Source organism: Bison bison, unplaced genomic scaffold (assembly GCF_000754665.1).
Source record: "Bison bison bison isolate TAMUID 2011002044 unplaced genomic scaffold, Bison_UMD1.0 scf7180017864218, whole genome shotgun sequence".
In the NCBI taxonomy this organism is placed as follows: Eukaryota; Metazoa; Chordata; class Mammalia; order Artiodactyla; family Bovidae; genus Bison; species Bison bison.
Genome location: NW_011494790.1, coordinates 4575946 through 4603311, shown reverse-complemented (window position 1 = coordinate 4603311; position 27366 = coordinate 4575946). Strand labels below are relative to the sequence as shown.

At 39.0% G+C, this 27366-nt stretch overlaps 1 protein-coding gene across 1 annotated transcript in view; it reads right to left on the bottom strand.

Moving 5' to 3' along the window:
* The window catches only part of NLN (neurolysin (metallopeptidase M3 family)), a 101250-nt gene that overhangs the window by 38113 nt on the left and 35771 nt on the right, over positions 1–27366 (bottom strand). Inside the window, exons 2-7 of the mRNA XM_010845535.1 lie at positions 23492–23751; positions 19715–19863; positions 8633–8740; positions 7092–7194; positions 6082–6242; positions 1779–1914 (exon numbers count right to left, since the gene is read on the bottom strand). Of these exons, the coding sequence (XP_010843837.1) occupies positions 1779–1914; positions 6082–6242; positions 7092–7194; positions 8633–8740; positions 19715–19863; positions 23492–23751 (917 nt within the window). The remainder of the gene's footprint in view (positions 1–1778; positions 1915–6081; positions 6243–7091; positions 7195–8632; positions 8741–19714; positions 19864–23491; positions 23752–27366) is intronic.

Here is a 27366-nt window from a genome sequence, read left to right as displayed (position 1 = left end):
GGGGATCTTCCCGACCCAGGGATCGAACCTGACTCTCTTGTGTCTCCTGCACTGCTGGCTCCTCAGAGCTAGGGAAGACAAATCAGATGTGACTTATGATCAGAATCATCAGAATCAGATCTCAATTCCTTTGACAGCCATGGATTCAGTTAATAACTACTCCATTCCTATGAAGAAGGTCTATTTGGACACAGTATTTCTACTTTTTAGGTGGACAGTGCAATTTAACATGTGGTCGGTTTTTGACTATTTCACTGTATTTAGCTAAAGCAGTATGCTTTTATTGTGTGTTTGGTCTCCACAATTCGTTACATATGTAAGGTAAAAAATGCTGGCTCTGTAAGGGACGTTGATGTCTGGGAAGCATACCCATAAAGAGGTGAATGCAGAGGCTCGAGGAGGGCTGTGAGGTGAAAAGAGGAAACTCATGGAAGATACAGAGATTAGGCCTGTGAGAGAACAGGTAAGTATAGGTAGCAAGAGGACAATTCAGATAGGAATATGCCAATTTTAAAAAAGAGGGGAAACTGCTTTCAAAAATTAAGTTAATTAAGGAAAATGTTCAGTATGTACAGTCACCACTAAGGGAAACATTCTCGCCAAACCTGTTAACTCCCCAAGCCATTTTCTTGCATAAAATACATCAGAACTTATGGCAATTACCAGTTCACATTTCTATATTTTCCACTCAGCGGAAAATTCATTGAGAAAAGAACCTCGTCTTAGTCTTTTCTATCGTCCAACCATTAGGGGCAGTTATTTTATAAATGTCTCATGAATGAATAACATAATAATGAATAGCTACCATTTATGGCACAGCTGCTACATGTTATATACGATGCCAGCATATACATTAGTAATTCAAGGTATTGCCATTGAGAACAGAGAGGTCTGAATTTAAGGCTGAATGCTGATCTTGATGCATTATTCATTGTCTCCAAATTAACTAAGCTAATAAAATTATACACTAGTAGTTAGAAGTAAATAAAGCCTGAATGGGGTCAATGAGAAAGTTAAAAAATAAATCATACTCTGGTAAACTGACTAGAGACGATAAAAACAAAAATTAGTATCTTTACAATGGTTATGTTATGCAACCATTTTCACTAAAACGAAAGAGAATATCAGAGTGCCTGCCGGAATAGTGACACTGAGATTAAGAGGAGTAAGTACGACAGAGTACCAGAGACGAAATGTCAAGGACATAAGAACTGTGGTTTTAAAAAGACGAATGAAAAAGTGACTTTAAATGAATGTGAAGACAGTTACTAAATAACAGTTTTGATGCCTATTCTTATATTCTTTTATATATTAACAAATGGCTTCTGGAACATAAAATATTCTTGTTCCTGTATGTTGTACTTATCATTTTTGTCCTCTTTGTCAGCTTATTTCACACAAATTCATCAGCAGCCATGCTGTAACTAACAAACACCTACTGACACTGAGCAAAGCCAAAGGCTAATCTCCTTGTAGGTCTCTACGTATCTTGTTAGGAATTAACACAGAAATCCCCATCAAGATACAGAGAGAATGAAGCAAGGACAAGGACTATAACCGAAATATAAACAATGAGCAACCCTTAGAACTAAGTACAGTATCTAATACATAACAGGTGATCAATACATTTCTCTTGCATGAATGAAAAATAATATTCTCAAGGGCATGTTAGGTTTTGAGGCCCTCTGTCAAGCTAGTGCCATGCAGCAAAACAGTCATTAAAAAAAAAAAAAAAAAAAAAGAAATAGCAACACATGAGAAATTAAGAAAAGACTAACCGAGAAAGGCTGTTACATGCCTCGTACTCTTGGCAGTGTTCATCTCAAGGACAAAGTCAGCGTGTGTGCTATAGCCGAGCAGTCTGGCTACTTCGGCCCGCAGTGGAAGTAGCTGCTGCAGGATTACAGTGTTCTCCTAGTAATAAACAACAACAAGAAAAACCAAAATAAAGGTTAATAATTAACTGGATCCAAAGCACTAAAAAGAAGAGCTATTACATTACTTTCAGGTTGGTAAGACTCTCAAATATTTTTAGACATCTCAACTAGTAAGTTATTCCATTTCAGTGTTATAGACTTTTTTTGGATTCATGATCCAGTTTTATTTCTGAAATTATAATTGATTTTTTTAAATCTCAGGAGATAGCAATGAGGGTCCTAACAGTACCTAAAATTTTAGGTACTGTTAAATTTATTTCCCTTTAAAAAAAGGGAAATAATAAGCATTGATGATGATGTAGAAAATCTGGAACCTTTGTATATTGCTCATGAAAATGGCAAAGCTGCTATAAAAAACAGTATTATGATTTTTCAAAAAATTAAACAAAGAATTCCAATATGATTCAGTGATTCCACTTCTGGGTATACATCCCAAAGAAATGGAAACAGAGACTCAGATATTTGTATACCCGTGTTCACTGTGGCATTATCCATAATGGCCAAATGGCAGAAGCATCCTAAATGTCCATCAATGGCTGAATGGATAAAAAAAATGTAGTGCGTATTACATATTATTCAGCCTTAAAAGGGAAAGAAATTTTGACACATGCCAAATTATGGATAGATCTAGAAGACATTGTACTATGTGAAGTAAGTTAGTCACAAAAGGATAATTACTGTATGAGTCTACTTATATGCAGTTCCTAGAGCAGTTAAATTTATGGAGACTGGGAGTCGAATGATGTATGCCAGGGGCTTGGTGGGTGGGGAGAGAGGGAAGTTTATGTTCAATGGGTACAGAGTTTCAGTCGGGAAAGATGAAAAAGTTCTGGAGATACATGGTGATGTATAACCATGTATACATATATATATGGTTATATACATAACCATGATAACAATATGAATATACTTAATGCCACAGAACTCTATGCTTAAAAATGGTTTTGGGATTTTCTCAAATTATTACACACATTTTAAACATTTTATTTGTATTAAAATGCAAATAGTGATACTGCTTTATTGTTTCCTTAACAATAAAGGGAAAAATAATCTCCCAGAGAAAGTAATGTTGAGGTCAAAGAAAAATTGCTATTAAATCATCAAATTATTTATACACATGCTTCTAAGGAAGATCACACTACCAAAATCTGGCTCCACCATTTACTAGTTGTCAAAATGTTGGGAAGTCCCTCAATCTTCCTAAGCCTCAGTTTTCTCATCTGGAAGACGTACATAAGAAAAGCAGCTACATTATAGAGTGATCATGAAGATTCACGTGAGAATATAAGTAAAGCAAAGAGAAAAACGCCTGGTACAAGAGCAAACACCACATAATTATGCATTATAATTATATCATTTTAAAACTAGAATGGAAACATGGATATAAGAAACACATAAGTTCTAAAGTTACCTAGTTTGAATCTCTTTCACCTTTTCCAGTCTCCTTAGACTGCCAATTTTCCCCCAATATCTATTCCCCCGTTCTTCCTCTTAATAGTAGAGTTCTCTGAGCTTTTGCTGGGTACACGGTCATCTGCCTCCCTTTCCCAGCCCCTCTTAAAACTAGCTGTGGCCACGTGATACACAATGGGACAACAGAACATAAACGAGGTGATGAGTGAAATTTCTGGGTCATTATAGATCTCTGTCTTGCTAGCTGTGGACTGAAAGTGAGAACAATGACCTTGGAGCCACATACCAAGGACAGCAGAGCTATCTTCCAGCTCCGGACCACTCACCTCTGTGCTGTTAGTTGCAAGAGATATAAACCTTAAAAAAATGTAGTAAAATACACCTAACACAACATACCATTTTAGCCAATTTTTAAGTGTACAATTCATGGCACCAATTACATTTATACTGTAGTGCAACCATTACCACTGTTTCTAAGACATTTCTAAACAGAAACTTGTTAACAATAATTTCCCAGTCTCCCTGGCCCCTGGTATCCACTAATCCTTTCTGAAGAAAAATAATTTTTATCTTATTTGAGTCACTGTGCTTTCAGTTGACTTTGTACATTGGTTTAACCTGTACCCTAAGACCCACAGAGACTAAACACAGGAATAGAGTGCTGCTATAAGAGAAATGAAGAACCTACAGGAATGGAAGGTGAGGACACAGATGTAGGAAGCTGGTAATACTCAGTATACCATGGATAACATTTGTTAAAAAATTGTTGCTCACCATAACTTGGAAGGCAAGCCAGTCACCTATCAAGTCTTAGCTCTGAGGGGATTGTTTGGGAAAACTAAGAATGTTGGTATATGTTTGTTGGTATGTGCTGCTTTTGGAAAGATTATACAAGAGAGATGAGCTCAAGTGAGAACTGGTCAGTTTGCAAAGATGGAGAGAAAAGAGTTCTGCTAAGACAATTGTGCCCGTGGCCCCTGATCTGAGGCATTAGATGACTGGAAAGGCAGTTGTTCTGTCCTCCTGACACCAGTAGAGAAGACTGACGCTCGGCGCTCCTGAACTATGATTAGCGTTGAGGGTGCTGCCTTCCTCCTCACGTCTATGGTGTCAGAAGGCCCTGAAGCAGACGCCGTTAAAGTGAGGACCAGAGTGGGCACCATACAGAGGTCCACATGTGAGAAAAAATTTGGCAGGTTTGGATATTATTTTAACACAAATCTGGTTGTGAGCAAACAGAAAAGAAACCTATTAAGTTTCTGAGGGCATTTTATTACCAAAGATAAGTAAGCCTGGCCTACAAAAATACCCCTCAGACTTCAAACTGGCATCAGTAGGAATGTATACCAGTAGCTGTCTAGGATACGGTCATGGAGGATAATGGACAAGAAAGAATTCCCTGCAGGCAAAACCAGGGGCCACCGCATACAACTGCTAAAGGAATTCTTGCTAGAAAGGAGACCCAAGTAAGTCCAACGGGCGATCTCGGGAAACTCACAGAGCTTGGAATCCCTACGGTTTCTGCCAGACTGCTCCTGAGAATTGGTATGGGCCTGCTATGTTTCCCATGTTTTCCTTTTTCAAATGGGAGTCTTTAGTGTGGTTTTCCGTTCCTGTTCTACCACTGGGGGTGTGTGTGTGTTGGAGGTGAGCGGGCCAGGCAAGTGTTCCACCCTTTCACAGGTGGCCATGTCATGAGAAGCTCTAATTGGGGAGGACTATGTGCTGCTCCGGAGAAGGCAATGGCACCCCACTCCAGTACTCTTGCCTGGAAAATCCCATGGACGGAGGAGCCTGGTAGGCTGCAGTCCATGGGGTCGCTGAGGGTCGGACACACTTCACTTTCACTTTTCACTTTCATGCATTGGAGAAGGAAATGGCAACCCACTCCAGTGTTCTTGCCTGGAGAATCCCAGGGACGGGGGAGCCTGGTGGGCTGCCGTCTATGGGGTCGCACAGAGTCGGACACGACTGAAGCGACTTAGCAGCAGCATGTGCTGCTCAGAGATTCTGGTCTTTGAGCTAAAGGCAGTTAACTGGTTGGGATCTGACATATGGTCGATAGCTTCTGTGTGGGGGAAAGAAAAAAGGGTACTCATGATTATTTGGATAGCCAGAGAGGCAGACTATGGTGGAGCTGGCCAGCTGACTCTTAGAATTCATTTCTAATTCTTCCTCTTTTCCTTTCAGTAATAGCGTGCCCTTAGCTGACCAAATGGCTATCAACTGGAGATTCTATTTCCCAGCCTCCCCTGCAGTTGGATACAGTTGTATGATGGAATTTAGGTCTATGGAATGTGAATAGAGTTGACGTATTATGTCATTTCCAGGTCTTCTTCTTAAAGATGATTGCTCTGTATTTTATTTTCCCACTTCCCAACAGGCTTGAAAATGGTGACAAACTCGCCTTAGAAGTCACTTACTGAAGAGAGTTATTCCACCAGCCCTGGACTGTTGACTTGGAAGAAGAATACGACCATTGGTTTCTCTAACCCATTCAATCTGCATTAGAACAGCTGAACCTATGGCCGCACTAAGAAGGTTGCCAAAAAACAAGCCAAAAGCTAAGTCTTGTAAGTCTGAGGATTTAGGAGGCATGACCTTCACAGAAACATGTTTACATGGAGAAATCGGAATCCACTTCTGAGCTAACTTCAACACTGGTGAACAGAGCAAACCCTTTTCTTAACATCTTCTGTAAAAACAAAAGAAAGGCAAACATTTATAATACCTCTTTGCATCTTGTATTAAAAGCCATTTCCATCTTCCTTCTGGTTTCAGGTACACAACATTTCTTCATGACAGGAAAATAGTGTGGATATTTTAAAGTAATTTTATACTTGTCACCATCTGTCTTTTCTAAACTGTTAATGAAATCATCAGGAAGAGCACCTGCAAAAAATCATTTTCTCACACATCAATTTTTCCACTCATGATTGGTTTATTTAGCACTGGCATGGTGCCTGTAAGAAGCTCCAGGGATTTTGGTGGAGTAATTGAAATTCAAGTAAAATAATGACAATCCTTATAATATTGCTTTGATGTTACTGGAATGGGGTGGTGGTTAGAGGTCAGGTGGCCTGGGAGATGGTAATTCAAAATACGACCAGGCCTCAATGCACTTGTACAGATGGCATTTTGATGAGGAACAGGCAAAATTAAGCTCCCCTCACCCTGCCCCCCGTGCAAATCCATAACAAATAAGAAAAGGCTAGTTTAAATTACAGGGGCTTCCCTGGTGCCTCAGTGATAAAGAATCCGCCTGCCAATGCAGGAGATGTGGGTTTGATTCCTGGGTTGGGGAGATCCACTGGAGAAGGAAATGGCAACCCACTCTAGTATTCTTGCCTGGGAAATCCTATGGACAGAGCAGCCTGGTGGGCTATAGTACGTGGAGTTGCAAAAGACTCAGACACGACTCAGCAACTAAACGCCAGTTTAAGTTACAATGTAGAGGGTACTGTGAGGCAAAAAATTTTCAAAGCACCAAAGGCTATTAAACACCAGCATGAGTTGTCAAGCAAGATTATAAAATTTCTTCTAGACTGTCTCTACAAACGTATATATTCTTGTAAGCCTAAAAGTGAGGTGTGGTTTGCTTGTGCTTTTTCTACAAGCGGTGGTGGGTTCTTCAGAAGGTACACTTTTTAAAGAATTCTTTTAACTTTGATTTGATAAATTGTGGGGTGACATTATTTGTCTAAATTATAGACTTCTTTAAAAAAAACAACAAAGGTTTACCAAGTTCAGCCTTGGAAAATACAAGGAAGGTATCATCCTCATTGAGGTTTTTGTTAAAGTCAATACATAGCTCACTCATTCTCTTCTTCATTGCTTTAATTTCCTGAAACAAAGATACAAATACAGGATGGTAACAATAAAATGCAACATTCATTCTTATCTCCATCAGTCAAGGAAGCTTCACTTTTATATGAAGACTAGGTTCTGTACCCAACTCTCTCTACTTTCTTAGAGATGTGCTTGATAACACAGTTTTCTGCAATTTTCTACATTGTGTCCATGAGAACCTGTATGCAATATGTACAGAAAGGTAATCCTGGTAATGTGTTAGAAATCAGGCATAAATTTGTAAGAACTAAATATATTTAGGAGGTATAGTGAAAGCAGAGTCTGGACATGGTACATATACAGTAAGTAGCTGCTGAGTAAATGAATGAATCTGGTAGCCTATTGATAATGAACACTTTTAATTTTTTCCAATACAAAATTTTAATTTAGTAAATCAGTATTGGGTACTGAAGTAAATGAAGCGGTAAGAACCGAGTAATTAATTCCATGGTTCCTTAGGAAAACAGGCTATGTTTTTAGTTTTATACAGCATTTGCAAATAAAGGTGATTTATGGGCCCTAACATTTGTTTAAGAAGTACTAGATGAGGGGGAAAAAGTACTAGGTGGGAGATCAAAGAAAGCAATAGGAGGGAAATCACAAGAAAACACATGAGAGAATTTATTAACCTGTCCCACTCTTCTAAAAATTCTAGATTATAAAACTTAACATAGACCACACAATTTCTCAAAGCGTGCTTCTCACAGGTAGCATCAACATCACCTGGGAACTTGTTAGAAATGCCCACTCTGGAGACCCACACCATACCTGCTGAAGAACAAGCTCTCAAGAGGCGGGGTCCTGTATAATCAGAGCTTTAACAAGCCCTCTGGGTGATTCGGAGGCACACTAAATTTGAGACTGCTGACTTAACACATACTGTGCAGTGTCGTCCTGTCCTGAAGAATGAGTTAATTCTGTAGCTGAGCTTCTGAACCTGGAAGATCTCATTGGGTATTAGGCAAAGGAGAACGTTTGAGAAGCTAATCTCTCCATTTTTAAGGTCCGTATATTACTCATAGAGGGTTTCATTCCAAAATGCTGGTTTTAAAACTTTCCGTCATAAGGATTTTATTACCAGTGCCCTATCTCTGTATGCATAAAGGAATGCAGTACAAGTTGACTATTAAGATCTGAACTAGCTATCAGAGGATGTACAGCGGAATGAGGGGAGATAAATCCGGCACACACAAAACAAATAAAATCCACACAGAATTAAAGAACAATTAACTTATCAGCTGTTTGACAGTCAACACGAGGTTAATAGGAGTTGTGGAATTTAAAATTATTGGCTACCAAATACATTGTAAATTGATTTGTACTATAAGTTATTTCCCACGTTACAAACACTTGTTTCCCAATTTCCTGTCTTTTCATTGTATTTTTTGAAATTTATTCTTTTATTTTCTAATAAGAAAAAGAAACAAACTCACATTTTGTACTTGTTCTGGAAGATGGAGCCCATTCCTTTTGCCCATTTTAACTGATTTTTCCAAGTATCGTCTGGCTTCAGGCTTTATCTTTTCCAGATCACAGGTTTCCTGAAATTAAACAGTGTGACAACCTCTTTCATTTCTGTTACAACAATGCATGGCTAAATTATAAACTACGAGGCCAAAGTGAAATTTATTCATCATCTCTGGTGGGCTGTGAAAGCACACAGGTGATTATGAGGCAACCCTTTTGGAAAACCTAAGTTCTTTTATGCTTTAGTGAGCTTCTGCTCATTTAAAACAGAAAAAATGAAATAGAAAGCTAACCAGAATTTCCCTGCCTTTCATCAGAATCAAGTGTGCTGTACCACTTGAAAAATGTGATAATAGGAATATTTGCATAATCTCATTCTGAGCGTTCTTTATGACTGAGTGGTCTTTTTCACAAAACATCTTTCTTATCACAAAGCATCTGGATTTAATTTTCTATCGTTTGTTAACCTGGTTCCACTTGAGAGGCAAGAACAGAAATAATGGGCAAATTCCACAGAAATGGAAGGTAGGACTCTTTTGCCAACATACCAAACAGGGACAGCTGGATAGAGCACCAGCAAAAGGCTCCAGCGCTTCAAAAATGCCTTTCTATTGCTCGGCAAGAAAGATCAAGGGACCACGACAAGCTGCATATGAACAAGTATCTGGGGGAAATGAGCTAGCATATCACAAAGAGGAGGAGAGCTAGACAAATCCTGTGAACCTGCATGCAGCAATACACACAACACTCAGTAAAAAGCACCAAGGGCCTGGAGAAAGAGCAGAAAACTCCCCTGGCCACAGCCAGGTAATAAACACACCACATGTTTCTTTAAAACAGGTGGCAGAATATACATGGCACATCTGGGTGGCTGGTTAGTTTCTGGTCCCTGGGAGGAAAGAGGCTCCAGACAGATTCGGCAGGTGCAACGGCTCCAGTGTGGCTGAGAGCTGATGAGGGACTTCGGCCTGTAGAGCCTTAGCACCCTCTCAGCTTCCGAGACCGAAGAGGGCTGCATTTGCTTTCCCTGCAGACTTGGGCTGTTCCCCTCAAGCTTTGTATCTTTGCACCTAATCACGTCTTGAAAATGCTCAGCTTTAGAGCTTGCGTGTTAGACTGTTGGTAAAGAGTTCTTGCTGCAACACGTCTGCAATTTCTTACATTCTGTTGCAGCAGGTAAACAGAGTTGTACTCTAACTGAGGGTATGATTGCGGGTGGCCAAAAAGTTCGTTCAGGTTTTCCTGCGAGATGGTATGAATCCAATCCAATCTAATACTTAATACAGCGATTTGTATCTCACTTTACCTACCAAAAAGTACTTTGTGCCATTGTACTAAAGTACTTATTGTGCATACATTACTCACAGTTTCCTCTGAGTTTATTCTCAGTGGAGGCAGAACAGTTAGACTTCTTTTTCCACAATAATCCTTTCTGTGTCCCTGGAGAATTTCTGAGCATGTTGGCATGAGTGAAGGTGGAACCCTCTCAACTGGTATTGGTACACACTGGGATGCCAGCAGCAGGTGGCTCAGGGGCAAGACACCCGGAATGGCTAGGGAGATAGCTGAGCTGGGGGCTGATTCCCTCAGAGACGGCCAGTAGTTCAAATTACAGTGTTCATACGGATTTTTGATGAACGTGGGCTGGCTGAGGCTGGCTTTAACAGCGCCAGGAAGTCTGTCCTGAGATGTGGGGCATGGCAACAAGAGTCCCCAGACAGGATGACACTACAGGTTCTAAGGCTGGGGAGAATCTAGGCGGTAGCTGTGTGCAGTGGAAGAGAGGAAAAAACAATCCCTGGTGAGAAGGGCCTGGCAAGGGCCAGGTACACTGTGAAGAACCCAAGGGGGAGGCTGAGATCCAGGGCAGAGGGCCTTCCCATCTGGGCAGTGGCCAAGACAGAAGCGAGGCACAGAGCTGGGCAGCCGCGTGGCTTCTCAGGTTCCTGGCATTCACCTGGTCACAGGTGGCCCTGAGCTTAGGACAGAGGCTCATCAGAGGCCTCACCAGCGGACGTAAGCAGAATTCTTCCTCTCCTCCTATGCTTGATCAGCAGGTGCCCTCACACTCAGAGGGCTGGACTGGACATATCTGGTGGTTGCAGGGTGCTGTCTCAGAGAGCCTGAAGGGCACTTGGCACAGTAAACTCAAAACTCCAGGTCTAAATTAGGTAACTGCTTATTCTCCCCAAATAGGTAACCCACGTGTCAACAGGATGTTCTGAGAAAAATCAGTTCTGAATTAGGTATAATCAAAAATGACCAAACTACACGTACTGAAATATTTGACTTACCACAAAAACGACATTTAACAAAAGTCTGATTCGATTATAACCAGACACCCTTTGCCTTTCAGACTCGAGGTCCTGGGAAATTTCCGGACATCTCTGGTAGGAGTAAAGCACGTCTAAAATGTGCTTTGAAAGCACATTCCTGTCCCAAAGCTGATCATAAGAATATTCCCCCTTATAATCTCCAGGCAAGGTCAGAACTACTGCCCAAGGATTTTCTAAGAGGGAATCAGCCAACACTTCTAGACGGCTCTGATCCAATTGTATCTTCCTTCCTGAAAAAGAATTTAATCTCCTTGAACTTGAACCAGGTCTCAGGCCTCTTTGGTGTGGGCAGGCAGGGGCTAAAGTTCTCTGAAGCCATTTTCAAATTTATATAATCTGACAGCAGGAGATCTTGCTTTATTATTTAAAAACTTTTTTATTTTATACAGGAGTATAGCCAATTAACAATGTTGTAATAGTTTCAGGTGGTCAGCAAAGGGAGTCAGTCATACATACACATGTATCCATTCTCAGGGGATCTTATTTTAAACTCTGTGGTAACAAGATTTAGTTTTCCCCAATGTCCTCCTGTAACTAAGAACTTTTATATACAAGTATGAGCACATAAACACATATACTCTTACATGTACACTTTTGAGCTTCCTTGGTGGCTCTGTGGTAAAGAATCTGCCTGCCAATGTAGGAGACATGGGTTTGATCCCTTGGTCAGGAAGATCTCCTGGAAAAGGAAATGAAAACCCACTCCAGTATTCTTGCCTGTGAAATCCCACGGACAGAGGAGCTGGGTGGGCTACAGTCCATGGGGTTGCAAAAGAGTCAGATAAGACTTAACTAAATAACAAAAGACTCACTTCACAGATAAGAAAACTGAGGTTAAATGACTTCCTCAATATACCACAGCTGATTAGCTGTAAAAGTGGGGATAGAAATAAATTCTTCTGTATTTGCAATGCCTTTCCCTTTCTTCTGCTTCTCATTTTGGTTTCTTTTTTCAATCACTTTTACTTGCTGTATTGGGGAAGCAATGGAAACAGTGAGAGACTTTATTTATATGGGCTCCAAAATCACTGGAGATCGTGATTGCAGCCATGAAATTAAAGGACACTTGCTCCTTGGAAGGGAAGCTATGACCAACCTAGACAGCATATTAAAAAGGAGAGACTAATGTCTCTTTTGCCAACAAAGATCTGTATGTCAAAAGTCAAAGCTGTGGTTTTTCCAGTAGTCATGTATGGATGTGAAAGTTGGACCATAAAGAAAGCTGAGTGCCAAAGACTTGATGCTTTTGAACTGTGGTGTTGGAGAAGATTCTTGAGAGTCCCTTGGACTGCAAGGAGCTCCAACCAGTCCATCCTAAAGGAAATCAGTCCTAAATATTCATTGGAAGGACTGATGCTGAAGCTGAAGCTCCAGTTCTTTGGCTACCTGATACAAAGAACTGACTCATTGGAAAAGACCCTGATGCTGGGAAAGATTGAAGGCAGGAGGAGAAGGGGACAACAGAGATGGTTAGATGGCATCACAGACTGATGGACATGAGTTTGAGCAAGCTCCGGAAGTTGGTGACGGACAGGGAAGCCTGGCATATTGCAATCCATGGGTCGCAAAGAGGTCGCTCGGACAGGATGGAGCCACTGAACTGAACTGGTACTTCCTGTCAGGTTTTTGTGCTACTGTGGGGAGGAGGGCGTTCTCAGGCCGCTGCCTGCACTCTGGACAGGAGGGCTGCAGAAAGGCCTGCTTGCAGACTCCTATACACTGTCACAAGAGTCTGCTTTTGTGTAGGCCACAGGGAGAGTGAGAAACCGCACTACATGAGAACACATTTAGACTGGGAGCTCCAGTTAAGGTCAGGCACTAGGGAGACAAGACAGACTATCTCCTTGAAGTGCTTTAAGTCCCACAGAGGAAGAAAAGATACATTAGCAAACAGTGTTAATCTGCAGTGAGTGAAAAGAGAGGGGAGTACTTGGGAAGCACAAGAGGACATTGAGCTGATGCGGAAACTAAGGCAAGGAAGTTGATGCTTTATATTGGATCTATTGACTTTTAAGCGTCTGACAAAGGTACAAGTTTCAATAGTATTATGACCAATGACTAGACTTGTACATTTCAAAATCAAGAAGGCATGGTAAGCAGAGGGAATTACCATTGCCATGTTGAATTTTGGGCTGAGTTTTTCCTCTTTAGTATGTGCGCTCTTTTATTTTATTTTTTTTTAAATCATGGTTTTAAGATACTGGTTCTTGTATTTTAATTTGGAACCAAGTTTCCACAGCTGGTAGATCACATAATGCTTAAAAACATATACTTAATCCCGTGACCTATTCATTTACACTGTAACATTAAAACTTTCCTGTTGAAATCATTAATTGTCCAAAATGAACTGGCAAGATCAAGCCCACAGCTCTGAAAAAAATATAAATAATATTACAATAGATAATTGCATTTCTCAACTTAGCTTGCATAATTCACTTAATTTCACTAAAGAATTCTTTTCTTGTACTTCTTACTCAGCAGGCCACTATAATAAAATGTTATACACCTAGAGACATTGCACATTTTTCTCACCAATGTGGCTTTTTTGATCTCTGCAGGCTTCTTAGCCAATGATTGAGAAGCCTTTGTCAGGACAGGGAAACACTAGGACTTGAGGCCATAGTCGCTGGCTTTTGATATTTGGACACTTTGTAGCTAAAGGGATGTGCTCATCTTTTTTTTCTTCTGATCGATATAAGGATACATTAAATGTTATATTTCAATGTAATATCTGAACTTTACAAATGATTATAACTACATATATATATTATGCTGCTGCTGCTAAGTCCCTTCAGTCGTGTCTGACTCTGTGCAACCCCATAGACGGCAGCCCACCAGGCTCCCCTGTCCCTGGGATTCTCCAGGCAAGAACACTGGAGTGGGTTGCCATTTCCTTCTCCAATGCATGAAAGTGAAAAGTGAAAGTGAAGTTGCTCAGTTATGTCTGACCCTCAGTGACCCCATGGACTGCAGCCTACCAGGCTCCTCCGTCCATGGGATTTTCCAGGATAGAGTACTGGAGTGGGTTGCCATTGCCTTCTCCAATATATATTTTGAAAACAAATTAAATCCATCCTTAAACTTATGAAACAGAATATTAAAACACTGTTGCCTTTATCTATGTAATAGGTAACCACTCCCTTGAATTTTGTGTTAAATATTTTCTTCTAGTTTTACCACTTACATTTACATTGTTTGGATCTGCCCCAGTGGCTCAGCAGTAAAGAATCTTTCTGCAGTGCTGGAGACTTGGGTTTGATTCCTGGGTCAGGAAGATCCCCTTGAGAAGGAAATGGCAACCCACTCCAGTATTCTTGCCTGGGAAATCCCATGGATAGAGGAGCCTGGCAGGCTACAGTCCATGGGGTCACAAAAGTGTCAGACATGACTTAGGGACTACACACTAAAATCCCACTAAATACATTGTTTACTTTTGCTCCTTTTGGCCTTTTAAAATGATACCTTTTTGTATGCAGTGCTATGTAGTTTTTTTTTTTCACTTGTTGTTACTATGATTTTCCTCTGCCTAAAGGCAGAGGAACCAGAGATCAAATTGCCAACATCTGCTGGATCATCGAGAAAGCAAGAGAGTTCCAGAAAAACATCTATTTCTGCTTTATTGACTATGCCAAAGCCTTTGACTGTGTGGACCACAGCAAACTCTGGAAAATTCTTAAAGAGATGGGAATACCAGACCACCTGACCTGCCTCCTGAGGAATCTGTATGCAGGTCAGGAAGCAACAGTTAGGAAGGTCAGGAAGCAACAGTTAGAACTGGACATGGAACAACAGACTGGTTCCAAAAAGGAAAAGGAGTATGTCAAGGCTGTATATTGTCACCCAGCTTATTTAACTTATATGCAGAGTACATCATGAGAAATGCTGGGCTACATGAAGCACAAGCTGGAATCAAGACTGCCGGGAGAAATATCAATAACCTCAGATACGCAGATGACACCTCCCTTATGGCTGAAAATAAAAAACTAAAGAGCCTCTTGATGAAAGTGAAAGAGTGAAAAAGTTGGTTTAAAACTCAACATTCAGAAAATTCAGATCATGGCATCCGGTCCCATCACTTCATGGGAAATAAATGGGGAAACAGTGGCAGACTTTATTTTCTTGGGCTCCAAAATCACTCCAGATGGTGACTGTAGCCATGAAATTAAAAGACACTTGCTTCTTGGAAGAAAAGTTATAACTAACCTAGGCAGCATATTGAAAAGCACAGCCATTACTTATCAACAAAGGTCTGTCTAGTCAAGGTTATGGTTTTTCTAGTAGTCATGTATGGATGTGAGAGTTGGACTATAAAGAAAGCTGAGCACTGAAGAACTGATGCTTTTGAACTGTGGTGTTGTAGAAGACTCTTGAGAGTCCCTTGGACTGCAAGGAGATCCAACCAGTCCATCCTAAAGGAAATCAGTCCTGAATATTCATTGGAAGGACTGATGGTGAAGCTGAAACTCCAATACTTTGGCCACCTGATTTGAAGAACTGATCCATTTGAAAAGACCCTGATGTTGGGAAAGATTGAAGGCGGGAGGAGAAGGGGATGACAGAGGATGAGATGGTTGGATGCCATCACTGACTTGATGGACATGAGTTTGAGTAAACTCCAAGAGTTGGTGATGGACAGGAAGGCCTGATGTGTTGCAGTCCATGAGGTCACAAAGAGTCAGACACGACTGAGTGACTGAACTGACTGAAATGAAGATTTAGTCATGCTGTTGCATGTTGCTGTAGTTTATTTTCTTCACTACTACAAAACACTCTATTGTAAATATATTACAGTGTATTGACCCATTTTCCTTTTGATGGAAATCTGAGTTGTTTCAGTGTTTTGCTATTATAGATAATGTTATGAATACATGTTCAATTTCACCTGTGGACAAATGCAAACATATTTTTAGGTAAATGCTGAAGTGGGGGTGGGGTGGGTGTGCTACGTTTAGAGAATATAAGATCCAACTTCATAGGATTAGATTTTTTTCTGAATTAGTTATTACTATTATTTTAAAAATCAATTTACACATGTACTAGCAGTGCACGAATATTCCCATTGATTCCTATCTGCAGAGATACTTGGCACTGTCAGACTTTCATTTTTGTCAATCAGTCAGTGAAGAATCTTACTGCAGTCTTTATTTGAACTTCCCTGACTTAATTAGGTTAAACATCTTTTTCATGTTTAATTGCCATTTGTGTTTTATCTGAACTACCTTTCATGTCATGTGCTCATTTTTCTATTGTGATGCTTGTCTTTTTAAGTGATTAAAGTATTACTTTATATATCCTAGGTACTAATGCTTTGCTAGTTTCACTTTTTGCAAATTTCTTTTTTTAGTATTTGAGTTTTTTTTTTTTGTATTAGTGTCTTTTCACTTTATTAATAGAAGTTCTTTATTTTAACGTAGTCATGTTTATCAGACTTACAGTTAGCACTTTTGGTGTCTTTTTTTAAGAAATACTTCCTGGCTCAGATGTCATGAAGGTTTACTTCTATATAAACTGCCAGAAGCTTTAAAGTTTAGCTTTTTAAGACTTTAATCCATTAGAGATTGTTTTTCATTTGGTTGTGAGGAAGCAATACGATATTTTTTGCCCCACATGGACAGCCCATGTCCTTGCATCAATTAGTGAAGGCTTGTTTTTTTAATTTGTCACCATTTCTCACTTCAGTTTGAGGAACATTTACTAAATATTTACTGTACTTTGTACCAGGCACTCTGCCAAAGATGCAAAATAAAATCAAATGTGACACCTTTTTCCCTTGAGGGCTTTAACATAAAGTCTACATGACTTCTGGCAAGTATTTACCAACCACTTCCATGACCTGGAGAAGGAATGGCAACCCACGCCAGTATTCTTGCCTGGGAAATCCCATGGAAGAGGAGTCTGGTGGGCTGCAGTCCATGGGATCGCAAAGAGTCGGACATGACTGAAAGACTAACACTTTCACTTTTTTTCCATGACTCTTGGAAAGTTAGGGCTTCCCTAGTGGCTCAGACAGTAAAGCGTCTGTCTGCAATGCAGGAGACCCAGGTTCGATACCTGGGTTGGGAAGATCCCATGGAGAAGGAAATGGCAGCCCACTCCAGTATTCTTGCCTGGAAAATCCCATGGACCGAAGAGCCTGGTAGGTTACCGTTCATGGGGTCGCAAAGAGTCGGACACGACTGAGCGACTTCACTTTCACTTGGAAAGTTACCATTTCTGAGCCTTAGTTTCTCTACTTATAAAAAGGGATACTTCACAAGATTGGGATGAGAGTTAAACTAGATAACTCTATTGCTGTATAACTGTAAAGCAGCATCACTAGCCACGCCTGGGAAGGAAGTAGAAAGATGGGTTAGTCTCATGCCCTACTACGATTTCATCCATCCATTTAGTCAACAACTTGCTTATTTTAAAGGTTGTGAAACAAGACTGTGAATCAGATGATATTCCCTAGGCTGTAATGTGGTGTCCCTTGAATCTGGGAGATTGTTGTGACTAGTCAGTCAACATGGAGTTGCAGAAGTGACGCTATGTGACTTCTGAGACAGGTCATAAAATGCAATGCAGCTTCTGTGTAGAACATGCTGTAACATCCGTGTTGAAGCCCTCAGTCTCCAGGAAAAGAAGTCCTACTGCCTGATGCTGCCATGCTGGGAGGAAGTCCAAATTAGTCCACAGAAAGACGCTACATGGAAGTGCCCTGAGGGGATAAGAAAATAGAGACATCTGGCTGGTCTACCTGCTCCAGTCACCACGGCCTGAAATCACACGCAAGACTCCAAGCCAGAGCTGCTCAACTGACACTTTCCTGAATTCCTGACCTATACAAACTATGAGAGAAGATAAAATGACTTACTATTTTCAGTCACTAAGTTTTAGAGTTACATGTTGTACATCCACAGATAACTAGAATGCCTACTGGGCACACAGTTTGCATTAAGGAACTGTGAAAAAAAGTAATTTCATGCTTCTATGCATCAATTTTAAGTGAAAATTAACAGGAGCTAAAATAACGTTTTATATCTAGCTAAGATAATACATTTGATTATTGGCTACATTGGGGGCCAATGTAGAGATTATTATTTAGATCACCCTTGTTCAGGTAGAGCAAGCCCGAAATTGATGACTCTACATAAATTTAAAATCCTATCACTCAGTCTAATGAAAGCTTTATGTATTGTATCATGGTTGCTCTATTTTTACTTAGAGGAAAGTTAAAGGAAAAATTAAACAGAAGATTTAGATACATCTAACTTTGTTAGGTATGAATGGTGTGAGATTTACCATCTATTCAAGCATCCAACTCTAGCAAAGAGCTGAAACTGATAGTTCTAGATTTTTAAAAATACCAACTGAAAAATATTACTATTTGTCAAGGTAGGTATTTAAATTCACCAAATAAAGTCCAGTACATAAACAAGCACAATAGTTATTTAGTGGGATCAGAGGCCAATACATACAAAATATAAAAGTTTAACAAAGAAATCTAAAGGGACAAACCTCCCAGATTTTGATATTTATAAGAAATCAGAGGTGGTGGAAAAGTAACAAAAACGGTAGACTCAATTAATAACATTAAGATTGCAATACCTTTTTGAAGCTAGAAAATTCCAAATGAGAACTCACAAGTCAGGATAAAAAAACACTTAATCAAAGAAAACTAGAAATATTAGGGAAAATTTCTATGGCACATATATAATATCCAGATAGAAAAAAAATTAGATTATTCTGGGGTGAGATAAAAATCGGAAACTATAAGGGCCATGATTTGAATTGTATAGAATAACAACTGGAGTCAAAAGTTGAAACGAGGACAATTTAGTAAAAAATAGTCATAGAGTTATTTTATGCTATTTTTAAAGTGCCAAAGATGAACAGTTATGAGTCATCATAGATGAACACAAATTAAGGGTGAAAAATGTCTGACATGAAAAAATAGCACATATGTCTTACATGTCTAAATAAATTTTTGATTACACATGCCACAGTGAATTACAAATAAAACATTTGAAATAAAACAGCTTTTTATTTCAATTCTTGTCATAATTTGCTAAAAAGAAAACAATCTTAGAGATTTTGCATATGCAACATACAAAATTAACAAAAATGCCTAGGATTGTAAAACCTTCGTTGTTTTCCAAACAAATTGCTGAGAACCATGAAAATAAAAATTCAAAGAAAAGAAATGATGAATATGCTAGGAAGCAAATCAACATTGGTGATGAAAAGAGTCAAAACACTCAAGGCAGACCCACCTAGAGATTTCATAATCCATAATTTCTGTGAGTCCGAGAAATGTAAGAATGACAGAGAAGAATGTCTCCGGCATGCAGAATCAAACAGTAAGTCATCAGGTTTACAGCCAAAACCACATGATTATTTATAGACAACTCAACTCCATTTGAGCTGCAATTTTTTTAAAATTCAAAGAATATTTTTCATTAAACTATTAAAATCCATGATAGTTAAAAAGTTTTAGATTTATAGATGTACACTCTTTTATTATACTTGGTCTTAAAAATTTTAAATGAATATAATTAGTAGCTCAACATAAACCTAAGTGGCATAATATAACACTACGCTGTGCCCTCTATTATAATAATTAGACACAAAATCTAGGCACATTCAAATACTTTTTATCATTGGTCAAAGGCTTTTATGTTTTTATTGTTGGTTTTTTTTTTTTCCTGTTAAAGGAATTATAAGATCATTTACCTTTAAATGAACAATTCTCAGAAAGATATCTTGTCTCATGCTCATCTCAATATCAAAACGAGAAAGTCTTTTGTCTGCTTCTGTACTTGCAGCTCGTACTTCTTTGTCAGAGGAGACGTGCTGGGGAAAGTCTAGCATGGTTCGTTCCACTGTTAATAGAGGAAAAAAACCACAAGGACTCATCAAGTTGGTATTAAGAAAAATACCTCATACACAGATGAAGGATTATCCCAATATAAGTCTAAGATTATATATTTTCTCTAGAGGCTCCTAAGGCTTTTGAGAAACAGTGTCTAAAACAGGACTTTGCTAGTCCAGGGGCATTGCTAAGAACAATAAGGGTGTGCACTGAGTAATTAACGAAGTATGGTTAGAATGCAATTTATTATCTGGGAATATAGAGGGGAAAAAAGATGTCCTTTAAAAAAAATTTTTTTTTATTGGAGTATAGTTGACTTACTAAGTTGTGTTAGTTTCAGGAATACAAAAAAGCGAATCAGTTACACATATACATATAACCACTCTTTTTTAGATTCTTTTCTCATATAGGCCATTACCAAGTATTAAGTAGAGCTCCCTGTGCTATACAGTAGGTTCTTACTAGTATCTATTTTATACATATATAGTTACAGTGTATATATCAATCACAACCTTCCAATTTAAAAGATAAAGTTCTCATACTGAGGCATTTTATAGTCTGGGAGTTGGGGGTAGGGAACAGTTCATGAAAAGATAAACAACAATACTAGGACAGAGCAGCTTAGCTGTCAAATGAATGGGACAGGAACTCGAAGGCAGCAATACCAAGGGCTGAGGCATTAAGCCAAGCCCGTTGAGAAGGCTGGACCTTAGAGGATGGGCGGGGCGAGAGGAAGAGCTCAGTTGGGGACTGGAGAAGTAGAGACCGCAAACATGGGGACTGGCAAAACAAAGCATGTTTAAGAAACAAGCAGGTGATTTAGAGGGATGGGTTTGTTTAGAAAACTTCTTAACCTTTACAATAAACTCTTAATCTAACCAAAGTCATGAACCCTCCCCAAATGCAAGCATTCATACAAACATAAAAAGCTGCATATAATTTCAAATGATCCTCAGAAATCTCAATGGACATATTCAGTAAGCAGATGAATATTGGGGCCCTTCCTGTTAAATGATAGTGGTAATGTCTTCTGTTCTCACTTTCACATATCAAACTTGGTAGCTGGATTTTCAAACATTTGTATTTTGACTTTAATTAGGCAAAAATCTGATGTCTTGAAATAATCCATACTACAGCAAAAAAAAAAAAAAAATTATCATTTACAGGGAAGTTGTGGCTATGTTGTGACAATTAATATATTTTAATTTTACTCTTTAGCACTTTGAAGGTATTGTAAATAGGTAAAATTTACACATGCGATATATGGTAGACGGCAAAGCTACCCTTTACATACCAAGGAATTGTCCAGTTAAACAAGCTACCTTATGCATATCGGTCCTCTTAAAACATGGTTACAAAGAAAGCTATAAAAATGCCACAAATACCTGAACAAATTCATAGTGTTTGTTTTTTAAAAAAATAGATAATTAAAAAAAATTATTAGATAAATTATCTAAATTTAAAAATTAGATAATTAAAAAAAATTATTTTAAAAAATCTATTCTGAAATTCAAACATTTTTATGATTAACCTATGAAGAGAAATTCACAGGAGAGGGAGAACAAATATCACAAAACCAAAGTTATATTTAAAAGATGTATGATTTGGGGAGAAAAGCAGAATTTAAGATCATTCTGTTTTAAAAGATTTTTTCCCCACTTATTTTTACATTTCTTAAATGCATAAGCTATTACCCTGGCACACCATCATAGCCATAAGTGACTGAAAATGTGAGTATGTGAACCAAGGACAAACCACTTACAGGGTGGAAAAGGCATATGAAATTGCCTGCTGAGAAAGCTCTGCTGAATGGGGATCAACTCCCTTTATTTGACTAACTACAAGCCCAATCAGATCTTTTTTATTGAAGATTTTAAGTTCAAGGCTTGTAGCAAAATTTAGTGGTCATTAATCAGAGCGGAAAAAAAAAGTCACTGAGTCATGATTCTGTGTGAGCGCATGGACTGTAGCCCAACAGACTCCTCTGTCTGTGGAATTCAGGCAAGAATACTGGAGTGGGTAGTCATTCCCTTCTCCAGGGTATCTTTCTGACCCAGGGATGGAACCCTGTATTGCAAGCAGATTCTTTACCGTCTAACCCACCAGGGAGAAGAGGGTGGTAGAAGGTGAGAGGCTAGATAGCATCACCAACTCAATGCATATGAATTCGAGCAAACTCCAGGGGATAGTGAAGGACAGGGAAGCCTGTTGTGCTGCAGTCCATGGTCGCAAAGAGTAAGAAACGACTTAGTGACTGAACAAAAATGGGAGTGAAGAAGCTGGTAGTAAATGGCAGAAACTGAGATAGAAACGCAGAGGGAAGAGAAAGCAGTCAAGTCCCTGTGTCATGGTAGGATACAGGGTAGGGAGCTCTTGGTATGGGTAAAGAGATGATTTGGTCACTGGGGCTGCTTAAGATTTTGGACAACCTTCCAAATTCCAGAATTCATACAAATGTTTATGATATTCAGTTATAGCCTATGTTCTTAGAAAGCCCAGTTACCACACAGCCAAGATTGTTTAGGCATAATTATCCTACAAAATTCTTTGAGATAACTAGCATGATTCTTCATTCCTTATAATTCAAAGGGTCTAATAGTTATATTGGGGGTTTCCCAAGTTGGGCAGTGGTAAAGAGTCCGCCAGCAATGCAGGAGATGCAAGAGGTGGGTTCGATCCCTGGGTCAAGAAGATCCCCTGGAGCAGGAAATGGCAACTTTTTCCAGTATTCTTGTCTGGAAAATTCCAGGGACAGAGGAGACTGGTGGGCTGCAGTCCATGGGGCTGCAAAGAGTCGGACATAACTGAACACACAATAGTTAGATTATAAAAATAATATATTTTAAGTGTAGGAAATATGGAAAATAGAGAAAAGTATAAAGAGTAAATTAAAAATCAACTATAAACTTAGTACCCAAGACATTGGACATTATTAAAATTTGTTTTCTTTCTCTGTCCTTTTAATGTTACTAAATACTACTCCTAAACATGATTTTAATGCCTGCATACTGTTACAGAGGGTGAATATACCATAATTTATTTAGCTATTCTACTAGTTGACACTTAGCAGTTGTTTCCAGGCTTCTGCTATGATAGAGTACCTGTTTATACATAAATTTATACATGATTTTTCCTATATCTGATTATTTCTTAGATTATACCTAAATGGGGAATTAATTATCGGGCTAGGGTATGCACTTGTTAGGGCTTCCCTGATAGCTCAGTTGGTAAAGAATCTGCTTGCAATGCAGGAGACCCCAGTTCAATTCCTGGGTCAGGAAGATCCACTGGAGAAGGGATAGGCTACCCACTCCAGTATTCTTGGGCTTCCTTTGTGGCTCAGCTGGTAAAGAATCCGCCTGCATGTCTTAAAAAGTTTTGATAGATATTGTTCTCCAGAATGCAGCTGTAACAAGAGTGTATGTTTTATAGCACCTCAGGCCACATAGTAAAATTTTTTACCTTAGGTAATATAATTCTAAGCAATTATGAATCATTAATCATTTAAGCAATTACAAATCATTATGTAAAAATCAATGTCTTGTAAAATTGGAAAATGAATTGTTGAGTCGGGAAGCATAAAATGGTTTATGATGCCCACAAAATGAAATATTGATATGTTTTTGCATCCTACTCACCTATATATTTCACTTCTATGTCTGCCAGTGCCTGCAAACAGTTCTCGTAAGTTACCTCCTTAATGTCAAGCATTCCAATAGCATCGTACACCTGTTTGGTCTGCGAGATGAGCTCCTCAGTTCTTGTTTTGATTTGCTGTGGTGAAAGATCCCATCTTAAAACATTCCTACCAGCTGCCATATAGGAAGACATTGCCTGAAGGGGAGACATCTCTTCTCTTCCTAAAGTCATTCTGAATAAAATTCTGGAACCACCAACTCTAAAAAGAATCAGAAAAGGATAAAAATTAGGCACTTTTTTGGTCCAAAGTCAACAGACAAATGTGTATTATTTCATTAAATTTTAAATTAGAGAGAACTTTTTACTCAAATTGAGCAAATTTCTTTCCAGTGAATACATACTCATGAAACTAAATGCTCTTGTATTTACTTGTTTTCTTGACTAGTTACAGAGTTAATGGAATTTGGACTTCCCAAACACTGAATTACTTATGTAACTAAATCAGAGAAATAAAGTTAGGTGTCAAAGATATATTATTGATAATCGTCCTTTATAAATTAAAACAGTAATCTTTCTTATGTTAATGTTTACATTTTTCTCTTGCTAATATTTACCTACTATGTATGTAAATTCAATATTTTGATATTCAGGAAGGATTTTCAAAATTATTTTTATATTGAACAATTTAAAAGATGTATTACTAAAATTTCATGTTAATCAACTATGTTGACTTGAATTTATGACTTAAAAAATAAAATCTGGTATGGTATTATCCTAAAAGATAAAGGGGAAAAAATTAAAAATTACACCAATCCTTTAACCCCTTAAAATACTGAAACTAAAAATTGATGGCATATGTTTGCATATATAGTTATAATATGGAATTCTAGAGCTTATAAATAAAAATATTATAATAGCTAACATTTATTGTGTTTAGGTACTGTACTGAATGCTTTTCAGTTAAAACTCACAATAACCCTATGAGGTAGATATTGTGGTTATTTTTCTTTAGCCAAGGGGGTCACTAAAACACAGAAAAGTTAACTAACTTGCCCAAGGTCACACAGCTGGCGATACAGTGAGAGCTAGGATTAAAAACCAAGAAGTAGAGAGCAGGAACCTACTCTCTTAACTAGAATACTCAACTTAATTCCTATTATCTTACAAGACCCCAAAACGACCTTATGATGTGGGCAAGACAATATTCCCCTTTAACGATGATGCAATTGAGGCTCAGAAAGGCTAAGTGACTGCTTTAATGTCGTTTGTTCAACAAATACTTACAAGCATGCGCTATGTCTACTCCTTGTTACAGGCACCAAAGACACACAGGCAATTGACTGGGACCCTCCTATTTATAACATATATAATTTATAATACAGGGAAGACAAATCGATTAATAGGCAATTGTGCTACACTGAGATGAGTTTTATAGGGTAAACAGGGAGAACTCTGAAATATCACAGAAGGAGCTTTTCTAGAAAGATTTTCTAAAAGGAACAATAAGCAAGCCAAGATCTGAACAATGTATAGAAGTTATCCAAAGGTAAAGACTGTAAGGAATGAAAAATCTGAAAAGCTTAAGTACGGACTCGAGAATGAAGAGCCTTGGGAATCACTTAAGAGCTCAGACCTACTCTAAGGGTCACGACAAAGTCACTGAAGGGTTTCAATCAGGTGAGAGACGAGAAAAGGTATGTGTTTTAAACTAATCACTCAAATTATAATGAGTTGAAATGTTTAGAAAAGAGGGCTCATTCCAGAGGAAAGCTGTGATGGGAACTGGGGCATAATATTATGGAATACCTCACTAGGAAATGGGGAACTGGAGTGACTTAGAAGATATTCAGGAAATAAAATCACTATGACTTGGTACTGAACGTATTTTAGGAAGAGGTGAGGTGGTGTCTAGCCTTCTCTCTTGGAACTAGAGGGACAGACAGAGGCACCATTGCTAAAATAGGGAAGTTAGACAAAGGAGGAGGCTCTCTGGTGGGATACAGAGACATTCAGTTTTGGACGTGCCAAGTCTGAAGCGGCAGTGGTGCAAGTCAGCAAAATTCACCACTGTTGAATGTAACTGGAGTGACGTGGGTGGTTGAGCTGGCCCAGGGGAATCTGCGGAGGGAGAACAGACCAACCGGACTCTAACTCCAGTCTAATCACTGAAGCGGAAGGAAAGAGAATCAAGTAGGAAGGGTTCAAGGAATTGTGAAAAGTGAACACTGAAAAAGGGAGGAGTGAAGGACAGTGTGATGTATGAATTTCAAGAAGACAGAAAGTCTCTGTCGAATTCAGCAACAGGAATGTCACGGATGACTCTGGCAAGAGCAGTGTCAGCCAGGTGGTAGGGGTGGAAGTCAGATTACTATGACTGAGGGTATGGAGGTGAAGAACCAGAGAAGAGTGCACCTCAGCAACTCTCCACGGAACTGGCTGTGAGAACAAGGAGACTGAGGGGTGTAAGGGGCTGAGACACAGAAAGGTACATTATTAACAGAGGAGAAGCCTTAGCCGTCTGACCCCCTTAACCATCTCTCCTAATAACTGAGGTCTCCTACGTGAAACATACTGGTTGACGGTTATACTCAAGACTGGCAGACTATTTTCCAACGTATTTCCACATTTCTCCTTCAACCAGCTGAGTTATATATTCACCAAAAGTCAAGTTTATTTGTTACAAAACTGTTGATACTTATTATACTCATTTTCATGTAACTGAAGTATTTAACTGATTAAATGTGTGCCAAAAGAATGATCTGTTGTTTAGGTCAATACCTTGGGAATACTTTAAACAGGACAGTTACTAAAAAGCCAACCAAAAAACTACTGTTAGAGAAGATTTAAAACAGAATTACAAAGATTCAGCACGTTTCTTAACTTAGATTACTTATGCGTGTCTGGAGTGTTCTTGCTTCACTTTAAAGAGACTGAAACTGGAAATGAAAAATAATGCATTTTTGGGTAGAGTTTACTCAAGGACAGTGAGGAATGCGGATCAAGTGATTCACATTTAACAAAAAGGCCTTGCTCTTACATAAAAATATTTTAAAATACTCATTTATGTTCTGTTTGAATATATTATTTGAACAATTTGTCATTTTTAATGATTCTGTGTGAAACCAGTTTTTTAAATTACTTATTAAATGACATCTGGGTTTGGTTTGGGAAGATCCCGTGGAGAAGGGAATGGCAACCCACTCCAGTATTCTTGCCTGGAGAATCCCATGGACAGAGAAGAGCCTGGTGGGCTACAGTTCATGGGGTCACAAAGAGCTGTACACGACTGAGATGGTGATTGCAGCCATGAAATTAAAAGACGCTTGCTCCTTGGAAGGAAAGTTAGGACCAACCTAGATAGCATATTCAAAAGCAGAGACGTTACTTTGCCAACAAAGGTCCATCTAGTCAAGGCTATGGTTTTTCCAGTGGTCGTGTATGGATGCGAGAGTTGGACTGTGAAGAAGGCTGAGTGCCGAAGAATTGATGCTTTTGAACTGTGGTGTTGGAGAAGACTCTTGAGAGTCCCTTGGACTGCAAGGAGATCCAACCAGTCCATTCTGAAGGAGATCAGCCCTGGGATTTCTTTGGAAGGAATGATGCTAAAGCTGAAACTCCAGTACTTTGGCCACCTCATGCGAAGAGTTGACTCATTAGAAAAGACTCTGATGCTGGGAGGGATTGAGGGCAGGAAGAGAAGGGGACGACAGAGGATGAGATGGCTGGATGGCATCACTGACTCGATGGATGTGAGTCTGAGTGAACTCCGGGAGTTGGTGATGGACAGGGAGGCCTGGCATGCTGCCATTCATGGGGTCGCAAAGAGTCGGACACGACTGAGCGACTGATCTGATCTGATCTGAGCGGCTTTCAC